The sequence below is a fragment of the Heteronotia binoei genome, chromosome 6, assembly GCF_032191835.1.
Source record: "Heteronotia binoei isolate CCM8104 ecotype False Entrance Well chromosome 6, APGP_CSIRO_Hbin_v1, whole genome shotgun sequence".
Lineage (NCBI taxonomy): Eukaryota > Metazoa > Chordata > Lepidosauria > Squamata > Gekkonidae > Heteronotia > Heteronotia binoei.
Window position 1 is genome coordinate 74,160,085 of NC_083228.1, and position 12,483 is coordinate 74,172,567.

At 45.1% G+C, this 12,483-nt stretch overlaps 1 protein-coding gene across 1 annotated transcript; it reads left to right on the forward strand.

Moving 5' to 3' along the window:
* The first annotated feature begins 1,222 nt into the window (after nucleotides 1–1,222).
* On the forward strand, nucleotides 1,223–6,323 carry CALHM1 (calcium homeostasis modulator 1). The gene is made up of 2 exons (XM_060240847.1): nucleotides 1,223–1,831; nucleotides 5,520–6,323. The coding sequence occupies exons 1-2, from the start codon at nucleotides 1,283–1,285 to the stop codon at nucleotides 5,970–5,972; spliced, it is 1,002 nt and encodes a 333-aa protein (XP_060096830.1). The 5' UTR covers nucleotides 1,223–1,282; the 3' UTR covers nucleotides 5,973–6,323.
* Nucleotides 6,324–12,483: the final 6,160 nt, after the last annotated feature.

The window sequence follows — 12,483 nt, forward strand, 5'->3', positions numbered from 1 at the left end:
GGACCTCCTGGTCCAATCCTTTTGAAACTTGGAGGGTATTTTGGGGAGAGGCACTGAATGCTATACTGAAAGGTTGGTACCTCTACCTCAAAAAGCAGCCCCCCCCGATACCCTCAGACCAATTCTCCATTATACCATATGGGAATCGGTCTCCATAAGGACTAATGGAGTGCACAGCAGACACTTCCCTCCCCCCTCCCCGCTTTCAAATGACCCCAAAGCGGGGGATGGACTCCCAACCTGGGATATCCTGCCTCCACCTGGGGATTGGCAATCCGATAATATTACCCTTAATTGGAAGAAACTTTACAGCATCTGCTTCTGATTAAAAGATAGCAATTCCAAGAGGAATATAAGTAAAGCCTCTGTTCATGGCAGCTCTATCAGCCAGCCTGAACCTTGAGGTTCTTTTGGTTTTGCCACATCACAGTTTACCAATGCTAGCTATATAATTTTCCATTTGTGTGCCAAAAGAGTTGCTTTCTCACCATGCAAAAGAAGACGCAGTCCCATGCTATACAGTTGTAGCACATTTTGGCAGTTGCCTTTCATCCTCCTGAGTCACATAATGCAGCCCCACCCAGAGCATAATGTAGAGATGAATTTCGGAATTTCAAAAGCTGTGAAAGGAAAGAGGGGTTGCAAAATCCCTGCATTCTTTTTTTGCTACCTACATCTTCTTCCACAGCATGAATCCCACCCACGTTGGTCTTTGCATACTTGATTTCCTTGTTCTTTCCCAGGTAAGCTTACAAAGGTGGGGCACGGCTATCCCCTGTTTTCTGAGGGCTATGGGAGGAGCATGCTGCATTTGCAAACAGACTCACAGATATCAAAGAGATCCCTTTCCTGCTCCGGATAAAGACTGCCTGCTGAACATTCTGAAGAACTAGTAATAACCTCTGTTTCCACAAATAAGTACCCACAAGGATCAAAGACTTTTCGAGAGAGAGAGAGATGACCTTCTTAAAGAGATATGTGTGAGATATACTAAACAAGACACTTGGGACAACAACACACTAATAACTTTTCACAGAAGGGAATACAACAGAGACCAAGTGAAGCTGAGAGAAGCAGAGATTCACTAGTAAGGTAAAGTTGTTTTCTTTAAGCGTCAAGGAGGAAATGGGGGAAAACATTGCATAGGCAGCTGTAAAAGCTGGAACTAATAGAGACAGTGGCAAGACAATACTGAAGTTTATTACGACTTTGTTCCAAGAAAAAAACTGGACAATATCTCTTCTTTCATAGTGGTAGAAGTGTTCAGAAAGTGACAGGCAGAATGGATAAATTCCGAATGATCTTCCAGTTCCTTCAGTCCAACCAGGAGTCATTCATGAATGGTATCTGTGGTATCATGGCTCTTGCCAGTGCACAGATATATGTGGCTTTTGATTTCAAATGCCCATGTTTACCTGGCTATAATCTGGCCTATGGGATGGGTATCCTGTTTGTACCACCTCTTGTCTTGTTCTTATTGGGCTTCGTGATGAACAACAATGTCTCCATGTTAGCTGAAGAATGGAAAAGACCTACGGGGAAACGGCAGAAAGACCCAGCTGTTTTGCGTTACATGTTCTGCTCCATGACGCAGCGGGCCATGATTGCTCCTGCTGTCTGGATTTCTGTCACACTGCTTGACGGAGAGTGCTTTGTGTGTGCCTTCTGCACCTCTGTGCCCATAGAGAAGCTGGGAAATGACAGCTACACAGGCCTATCTGAGAAAGCAATGATGAGGATTCTGGCCCAGATTCCCTGCAAAGAAATTTATAGTGGACAGGAACTTATAGCCAGAGAAGTGGCAATCAGGTACCTGCGCTGTATTTCCCAGGTAAGTAAAAACAGTGCTTTCAGGAACTGCCTTTTAAACTAATTTGCTGTTAGGAAGTTGACATTGTACTTAATTCAAGAGAATCAGAGATACCTCACCTAGGTAAGGCTTATATGTAGTCATATATCATGTTATCATGTTCCATAACAAACAGTCACCCCAACCAGCAAATGTGAGCTATAATACTTCACTGTGTATGTGGGGGGATACAGCTGTTATTCCCATTCTTTTTGACATCCCTCTTTACAGAAAATAAGCTGTTTCTCCTACCAACCTATTGTTACAGCTCACCCTCCCAGCAGGGAGCCTTCAGATTTTACCTTAATACTTGAGCTACACAGGAATAATAAGATGCTTCTCCAGATTTTGCCTTGATACTAAACTAGTGCCTCCTATGCATTTTCCTACTTTGTCCTCGGTGCTCCCACTCTAAGCATTACACCACTAGCCTTTGAAAAAGAAGGTGGATGAGGCAAAAACAATAGTATAGTTATGCCCCTGCGACACAGTGATGGCACACTTTTCCATTGCATGTGGACTAGATATCACTCTGTTTCTGTTAAAACAGGGCTTGCAGGATTGTTCTGCAAAGGCTAAAAATAAAATTAAGGAATAAAACTAGTTTGGATAATTCTAGTTTAGTGAAAAATAAATATTCAGTCTGAATGTTTATTTCAGTTCAGACTTAGTTTGATATGCCCCAAGCTGGGGAAATAACCCAATCCCAATCTAAAAGTTAGACCAAACTCCAACGTAGTGGGAACATAATGTCAAATCAGATCTTCTGGTGGCTTTTACATCATTCTCAGGTGAAACTGGAAGGAATTTGCATCTTTTTAAAGATGCAGGGAACAAATATATTCTGAACACAGCAACAACCGGAAGGGACTGTGTTTATCTGCCTGTCTTACCTCTGGTTCATTAGATATAAATTTGACTTCATTTCCATGGCAAATGAAATGTGGCCGGGTGATTTTGGAGGACATGAAGTTTAATTACAGGAGTCTTTTCCCCTTCACCTGCCCTGTGAAATTAATGTATTTTACAGAATACAATACACAGACTTATTAGAGTAAGCAATACTTTGTAGTATTAATGTAAGTTTGAATTCTCTAAATGAAGAACTGGCAAACTTCAAGAATATTTAAATATTTGTATAATGCCCCCCAAATGAAAAAAAAAACACCTGGTTCCAAGGGCAGAATATACCATATAAAACAATTATAATTCTAATAATAAAGGATCAAATTCTCAGAAACATTAAAACAGCATAAGATTTTTAAAAAAAAAAATGTTATGAGCCCTGTGGTGCAGAGTAGTAAGCAGCAGTACTGCAGTCCAAGCTCTGCTCATGACCTGAGTTTAATCCTGGCAGAAGCTGGGTTCAGATAGCTGGCTCAAGGTTGACTCAGCCTTCCATCCTTGCTGGAGTTAAAGTAGGATGACTAGAGAAGGTAATGGCAAACCACCCCATAAAAGTCTGCCAAGAAAATGTAATGCTGTGATGTCACCCCATGGGTCAGTTGCGACCCAGTGCTTGCACAGGGAATTACCTTTTAAAGATAAAAATTAAATATAGCAAAACAAATCATACAACCAGCAAATCAGAAAAGACCATTTTAAAAACTGCAAGCCTAAAATCAAAGTATCATGGGTGGGTGAGTGGTCCCATAAAGGCCTGGAAGAACAAACAATTGTTTACCTGGTACTGGGGGGAAAAGAAAACTGGTGTGAGTTGGAGCATCCAAGAAGGCCCTGCTTCTCCATATTTAAGTTATAAGCATAAATTTTAAGCCAAGAACCCCAGAATTAATCTGAGAGCCAATTCACATATAAAAACTGCCCTACACAATTATCCCAGATTCTTCATAGAATTTATAGCTTTGGCCACCATGAAAATCTCAGTGCCATTATATTACTGGCTGTGTGGAGATACTATTCACACCAATAAGGCCTCCATGTAACCATGGCTGAGTCTGATATAAGGTTGCCAGGTCCCCCCTGGCTGCTAGCAGAGAGTGGGGTAGGTGGGTAGAGTTGCCAGATCCAGATTGGGGAGAAAAATTCCTGGAGATTCAGGGATGGAACCTGGGGAGGACAGGACCTCAGTGGGGTACAATGCTACAAAGTCCACCATCAAAGGTATCTATTTTCTTCAGGGGAACTGATCTCTGTAGTCTGAAGATGAGCTGTAATTCTGGTGGCTGACATCCAGTGGCGTAGCTAGGGCTTTGTGGGCCCGAGGCCCAAGATTTATGTGGGCCCCCCTATGTGTGTGCACGCCTCCAGAAACAGGATATGATGTCACTTCCGGTGATGTCACTCCTCTGCTTAATTTTTCTAGAAACTTTTAAATTTTCAAATTTCCAACAGGACTGCTTTTAAATGCCCTTAATTTTCCCTGAACTTGTGGGACTGTCAGTGCATTAATTAGCTTGCCATTTTCCCCTGAACTGAGACAAAAATGTGAGCTGGAGGCTCAAAAAAGACTCAGTTTGGAGGGAACCCTGGGTGGAACCCACGTTGCTCCTTCCCTTCCAGACCCTCGTGGCTTCAGCGTCTCCCTTCATTCCCACCTGAGCTGTACAGAACGGCGTTAGAGCTTGCCCATCCTCCCAGCAGGGCAGGGGCCTTTTGCCAGCCCTCCCGTCCCTCCCCGGGCAGCAGCAGCAGCAGCCATCCGGCCTGCAGGACCAGGCAGCGGCTTCTCTCTCCCGGAAGAAGGCGGCAAGAGGGCCACCCAAAGCCCCGCCGGGCTCGCGGCCTCTCCTGCCCCAACTCACGTGAAGAAGGGCGGGAAGCTGTACTGCCAGGGCCACTCAAAGCTCATCATCGCCGCCCGACGGACCTTCCGCCACTTCCCGGCAGCTGCCGGTCCGCCTCTAGATACGCCCCGTCGCCCCGCCGACAGGTTCCGCCCGCGCGCCTTCCCCTCAGAGACCAGGAAGCCCTGCCCCGGCCAGGCCCCCCGGGAGAACAGAGAGGCCGCGCTCCTCCCCCCGGCCCCGGCGCCGCTGAAACTGGCCATTTTTTGGGACCCCCTTGGCAATGCGGGGGCCCCCCAGACCTGGGGCGACCCGCCCCCCCCCCGCCCCCCTCCCTACGCCACTGCTGACATCCCTAGCATGATCAGGGCTGCCAAGCTCCCAGGTGGGGTGGAGGTTCTCCTGCTTTGGGGGTCCCCAACCCACTGGCCTGCAGTGGGCTGGGGGGATCCCCTCCCGACATTACTGATGCAAAGACATCACTCATAAGTTACGTCATCACTCTGGTGACGTCATGCACTGACCGCTCTAGATACTTCCAGGAAAACTCTATGGTTTTCCCAGACACTTTTGCAATTTGGGAGGAAAACTCAATGGTTTTCCCAGAAGCTCCTAGAGTGACCGGCATACAATATCACTGGTGCAATGATGTCATTTATGAGTGACATCATTGTACTGCATGTGTATTGTGCACGCAAAAAAATCCCCCACCAGAGGTTGCAGGGGACTTGTCAACCCTAAACATGATAGAGGCCCTGCAGTTAACCAAATTCTCACCCAGACTGCTATCAATGCATGTAGCAGATCTAAGATTCCCAGAATTCTGAAGTCTCTGAATTCATCATTGCAATTCCATATTGTGCCTCATATGGGGCAATGCAGGTCCATTTCCCTATTATAACAAGTTTGATTTTCCTATTCAGGCAATGGGCTGGACATTTGTGCTTCTGATGACCTTGCTGGCATTCCTGGTTCGATCCTTGCGCCCCTGCTTCACCCAAGCTGCCTTCCTGAAGAGCAAGTACTGGTCCCACTACATTGACATTGAACGCAAGCTCTTTGATGAGACTTGTACAGAGCATGCAAAAAGCTTTGCTAAAGTTTGCATCCAGCAGTTTTTTGAAGGCATGAACAAGGACCTAAGCATGGGCCACTCACACTTTCCTGAGAAGGCACCTTCAGAAACTGGAGAGGAGAAGGAAAAACTACTGGGCATTATGGACCAAAGGACTATGAATAAACTTCTGAAGAACTGGCATAAATGTAAGCCCCCACTATGCCTCAACCAGGAGGTGCTACAGAATGGCTGGGCAGGAGAAATCATACAGTCTCATGTGCCTAAGAGAGAGTATGCTGCATATTACAGTAAAGTCTGAGGATGGATTGGGAAGCAAACAGAAAACAGGCTTCACTGCAGAGAGCTCCTTGGGAATGAATGCTCTTTAAACAAGGAAGTCCTGTAGTAGGTCAGATGGCATGATGGTTGCATCTGGGACATCTATCCAGAAGAATTCTTCATTCCTTTTCAATGGGCAGAAAATTATTGAAGACACTTAAATGTAGTAAAACAAATAAACATGGAAAGTACATGGCAACAGAACTGCTCTGAAAGAAAGAAGATGCTGGAGAGGCACCTCAAATCAGATGGCTGCTGGGATCAAACTGGATAGATAGCAAGACTAAGACGTGCTCAGTGGTACAGCTCATTCACTCAGGATTGCTTTTAATAGGAGGTTTGTTCCCTGTTAAACCAATGGGGATGGATCATTCCTCCACCTTTGTCTCAACAGAAGATACAAAGTCAGATCTGGAAACCGTGGCCGATTAACAGAGATAGTTAACATAAATGTCACCTGCCAGGTCTTCAATACATAGGAAAGACACAAAACAGACAAAAGTTTTTAAAAGAAAGGCACAAAACTGGTAAGACTGATAGCTGTCCATGGCCAAATGTCTGTCAGCAGCAAAGCAGAACAGTCTGAGAAGCTTTGGGTTCAAATCAGAAGTATTTCAAAGTCACTAGAGGGCACTCTGAACCAGCAGGAAACTTGACTACCAAGAGGAGAGTTTATTTCTTTTTCTTTTATGACACACTATGACAAAATCTGTCAGGAATGTGTTGAAGGATATGCAGAAGCTAAGAGACTGTGTTTTTAGGGGCAGTATTACACATCTACTAATGGGGGAAGGGAATGGGTATTGTTTCAGATATTACAAAAATCAGCCACAATTAGCTGCCTCCTAATTGATCCAAGGCAGCTGATCCAAGGATGAGTTCATGGTGACTGCTTTGTTAAACACAGAGCAGCTGTTCAAATTACTATGGGCATTTTTTTGTGAAATGTGAAGATTCTGTCCAGGCAAAGCATTGATTGTAATGTCAAGTCATCTCTGATAATTTTTGAGTACTTTTCCACAGGATTAAGCTCGCTGTTGGTGCTGAAGTGAGCAGGTTGTGGGGGCAGGACTCTCCAAAATCAGGGAGCTGATTCTACTGTGCTGCTTCCAGCTTTCCCAGGTCTTGTGGATCTTCTCTGCAGGGTGAGGGTCCTTTGGAGAGACAGCATGAAGACTTGTGTCTATGACAGTTCTACTGAGACAGGAGGAAGATAAAGTCCCAGGCTGTGAGGGAGAGGCCGCCTGCAGCTATAGGTGAAGTGTTGATATATGCAATTGCTAATGTTGTCTCCCACGTGAGATATATATGTCAATGTCAATAAAGCCATAAGCCTCACTGAAAGCTAGAATCCTTCTCCCGACATTTAATTATCTAGGTGGAGGGAATGTGTTGTATGGAGGAACATTGAGCATTTGAACACACAAACATATTAAGTTCACTTACAGTGAATCAGACCATTGGTTCATCCAGGCCAGTACTGTTTACTCTGACTGGCAGCAGCTCCCCAGGGTTTCTAGTTAAGGTCTTTCATATCATCTATTACCTGAGCCTTTTACCTGGAGGTGCCAGGAAATGAACCTGGGGCCTTCTGCAAGGCAAGCAGTTGCTCTACCACTGAGCCATGGCCTGCCCCAGTTATTCAACCCCTCCTCCTGCCTATTACCAGTGTTCTCTCTGGAGGCCAAATATGACTAGAAACAGGTAGTTTCCATTTTTTGACAGGAGGGAGGGGTTGTGAATTTGATCATACTGGATGGGATAGGAATGCTTGATTCTGCCCCTGTAGGCTATTTTTCTAATCAAACGCACACATGCACACTAGCTTCTTCCACAGGTGGAAAAGGGGGACTTTGGATCATGAAAAAACCCAGTTTAAACAGCACCCATTTCACTTCCACTGTGATCCAATTCACTGCTCCCCAGTTTAAATAAAAAAGCTGGGAGGTTGCTGATGCAGTTCCTATAACCATGTAGTCTGGCTATGAAAAAAACACCAAAAAACACGGGAAAAAACCTTAGTAGCTTAGTGGCACAGAAAAAAAACCTTAGTGGCTGATGATGAAATGGAGTCATGTGGCTGACTCTGTTCTGATTATGTTGTCTTAGTACAATGGGAGTGGTTGGATCCTTCCTTGGCGTAGGAAACATAAATCCTCTCAGAAACTGTGATCTTTGTCGTCATTGTTCAGGCTCAGCAGGTATTACAGGGCCACACAAAACATAGGCAATGTTAGTGTGAGTTACACATATACGTTCAGCACTTTGTGACTGCAATAGCAAGTGACAATATACATGGGTGAAAGTCGCTACATATTAAGCACCTCCAGCAAGTGGACTTGGATCCAAACACTCTGTTCCATTATGAGAGGAAGACCTTCCTTCAAAGGAGAAAGGCTCTTTGTGGAAGACAGTCCTTTGATTTAACCCAAGACTTTTAACTTGAGATACATGAACACACAAAGCTGCCTCAACAGGCCAGTGGTCTATCAAGGTCAGTATTGTGACTGACAGCTGCTTTTCAGAGATCTCAGGCTGAGGTCTTTCTCATCACCTACTACCTGATTCTTTTGATCATAGATGCCAGAGACCTGGAACCTTCTGCATATGAAGCAGATGCTCTACCACTAAGCTATGGTCCCTTCCCAGACAAATCATACTTTCAACTGCAAGCTATGAAGTGGTGTGACCAGTGATGTACATGTATTTGAGAAGCATTCATAACTCCTGCAAAGACATAAGTTAAGAACATAAGAGATGCCATGCTGGGTCAGGCCAATGGCCCACCCATTCCAACACTCTGTGTCACACAGTGGCCAAAACCTAGGTGTCATCAGGACCACCAGGGGGTCAGAACTCCATAAGTCCTCCCACTATACCCCCCAAGCACCAAGAATACAGAACATCATTGCCCCAGAAATAATGTTCTATCTATACTTTGTGGCTAATAGTCACTGATGGACCTCTGCTCCATATGTTTATCCATATGTTTATGTTTAGTTCACACCTAAAGCCCTGCCATCTTTCAGCAGAAGAAAATCCAGATGGTTTCCTTCTACTGCAACCTTTTCTTCAGTTTGGTGTAATGGTTAAGTGTGCGGACTCTTATCTGGCAGAACCGGGTTTGATTCCCCACTCCTCCACTTACAGCTGCTGGAATGACCATGGGTCCAGGACTGGTGCTAGGGGTTCTGGCACCCCAGACTGAACCCCTGCCACCTCCTCCTCCTAGGCTCCTAAGTAACATCATCAGGCCACTCACGCTTCGTGCAAATGCTCAGCCTGCCCCTCTCCTGCTTCAAAGGGAGCTGGGAAAGGGCCGCATCCTTCTTTCTTGTGAAGAAAAAAGGACATGGCCTCTTTCTGGGTCCCTCTGAAGGGGGAGAGGGCTGGGCAAGGAGTAGAGTGCACTGCACATTCTTTCTTAAAGAACTCACAGCTAGGCTCACCCTACCCCTTGCCCAGCCTTCTCTGGCTTCAGAGGGACCTGGAAAGAGGCCACCTTCTTCTTTCTTCACAAGAAAGAAGGACATGGCATCTTCCTGGCTCCCTTTGAAATGGGAGAGGGGTGGATGAGGGGTGGGGCAGGTTGAGTTGTGCATTCTCAAAGAAAGAACGTGCAGCCTGCCCTGCCCCTTGCCTGGCCCTCTCCCACTTTGGAGGGACCTGGAAAGAGGCCACCTCCTTCTTTCTTGTCTCTTCCTGGCTCTCTCCGAAGCAGGAGAGGGCTGGGCAAGGGACATTCGGGTTGGTGTGAGTGGGGACTGGGAGGGGGCATCTGTCCCCACCCATCACCCCTGCAGCAAGGTGGTGCCCCAGGCATCCACCTACTTCATTGACTCCCATGTGCCGGCCCTGCTTGGGTCAGTCATAGCTTTCGCAGGAATTGTCCTTGAAAGGGCAGCTACAGTAAGAGCTCTCTCAGCCCCACCTACCTCATAGGGTGTCTGTTGAGGGGGAAGGTAAATGAGATTGCGACCACTCTGAGACTCTGAAATTCAGAGTATAGGGTGGGATATAAATCCAATATCATCATCATCTTCTTCTTCTGCTATTACCCACCACACACAAAAACAGCTAATAAATAAATGCCTGCACAGACACTCTATAATGATCTGCTCTGCGAGGGAAGTATAATTTGCAAGGAGTTCTGTGTATGCAAGGTACATTGCATATGCCTACCAATCAAAACAGAGCTGAGGATCTCAAAGGACAGCGGCCTTTGTGAATTGCTGCCATTGACTGGCAGAGCTCTGAGAAGGAAGTCTCGAAGATAGAAACTCAGACAATGGTCGAGATGGCAGATGACAAAAGACAGCTGAGATGAAACAAAGTCTTTTTGTTCACATATTATATGTGCTTATCTTTACTTTGTACTGTTTTTAAATTACCATTATATATTCCTACTTATGAAATATATTGTGCTTGTGAATTTTTTTGTCAAGTAAAAATTACTTCTTTATATTTCTTTAACAACAGCATGGTGGGTGTGGCTTTGTTTTGAGCAAGGTGAGTGATGTTTTCTATGGGATTCAAGACATAAATGGAAAACAATATAAATGTATCCACTGTAGTGATACCCAGTTTGGTGCCTACGGGAAACTGTGGTATTTTCTAAAGCGTTTTCTGATGCCCACTTACTTCTTCCACAAAGCAAATAGCCAGTTTTTCTGCATCTCATTGGAGCTGGAAGTGCTTCAGAAAAGCCCAGGAGACATCACCTTTGTGTCTGCCTGGAGTACCCACTCAGTAACAGCTGCCTCCATCAAAAAAGGCTGCTTTGCTTGGAATTTGGTAATTCAGTTTTTAGATCGCATCTCTCATACCCACGAGATTTGAAACCCATTTAAGGGGGGGGAGGACTACCATATAATCCAGCCATGTATATGGCATTTGAGTGGTGAGTCTGCTCAAGGTATTTTGGTCTGGTGTCAACCTTTTTCAAAGGAATAAGGTCAGGAGAAAATCTGATCTTCTTATTTGCACTTGAGAGCATTTGTGCATAGCACTGACTGGCCAGTTTCCTGAAGAACCATGTGGCCATTTCCTTCTTCTCTGGAGTTATTATTCAGATTTTTAAAAATGGCTTTATTTTTTGAATAAGATGACAAATGAACATTGAACTGAATGAATATACACAGGGCTTTTTTTGAGCAGGAACACACAGGAACATAGTTCTGGTTGGCTTGGTGTTGGGGGCATGGTCTAATACGCAAATAAGTTCCTGCTGGGCTTTTTCTACAAAAAAGGCTCTGAATATACATGCTGCATTTTTTAGAATGTTAAAAGCAGCAGATGAGCCAGCTGAATCATGAGAAGAGAGAGAAAAGGTAAACTGACACTGTGGTTCTAAACTTGGAAAAATTTAAAAGAGTGTAACGCTGCTTTGGATTGTACTGCTTGTCAGTGTTTGATTAATTCATTAGGCATGTCTATCTTTTGACATTCCAGATACAGTGATCTCAAATTTAGTACATGGAATTAACACCAGGGGAAAGCCACTGACAGTGATTTTCTTCCTGACAGCGACTTTTTGGCAGGAACACAGGCCATTGCCTGCGTCTGTTTTTCCTTTCCCTGGTTGCTTTGTGGAAACAAATTTCCTGGCTTTTCCTTTCCCCTCTCCAGGCTTACCAGTTCAAGTGATAGCTGATATCCATGGCATACAATGGCTGACATTTTCCCTCAGGCAAGCTAGCTAACCATTTTGGGGGAGGACGTGTCTTCACCTGCTGTGTAAGGGCTAGCTCACTACCAAGTTTGTGTGTGTTTCATATGACGGATAAGGCTGTTGCTGGTTATTCTTCAGTCTCTGCCCTGTGACAACAAAAAGAACTCAGTGATGAAAAGGAAATGGTGAGTAAAACGTGGCTTTGTGCAGGACTTAGAAATGCTTTGCTAGAGAATATTTCTTTCTTTTACAGGTTTACTCAGTTGATCCCATACGTTTCATTTAAGACTCAGATAGAGAAGAGGGAGTCTCACCTCTGTTGAGCACATAGCCACAGCTTACTTACTGGCCTTCTGCAGCTTTCTGCCAGCACTGGGCCACAGGCAGCCAGGAACACCAAAGCTGAAGGACAATTTCCAGTCCTCTCCACTGCTGAATGACCTCACCCTGCCACCCTGCTGCTCCTGCCAGCCTGTACACAAAGAAAGCTGTGGCACTCTGGCATTATAGGCTTGTGATCCAAGAAGCAGCCAAAAATGGCAACTATAGAGGGGCTTTGGGACAAAAGGAGAGCAGGTCCATACAAATGTAGAAATTATGTGGTAAAGGGGCAACCTACAATGATATCACTTTGGCAGCACAGACTTGGTGCACTACACTAGCACCACAGCTGACTCTGCAGATCAGATAAGAATGCTAGTTCAATGAGGACTACAGGGCTCAGATGTGATTTGAATGTGCAGCTGACTTCTAAATATTGCTTATGCAAATGCACCATTGCAAGCTTGCCTCTATTTATACAGCAAGGTTTCTTGCCTGT

What these genes read in the sequence shown, in the direction of transcription:
- CALHM1 (XM_060240847.1), top strand. Translation starts at nt 1,283, where the DNA reads ATGGATAAATTCCGAATGATCTTCCAGTTCCTTCAGTCCAACCAGGAG. An exon ending in ACCTGCGCTGTATTTCCCAG is followed by an intron (nt 1,832 to 5,519) that starts GTAAGTAAAAAC and finishes TTTCCTATTCAG; the next exon opens with GCAATGGGCTGGACATTTGT.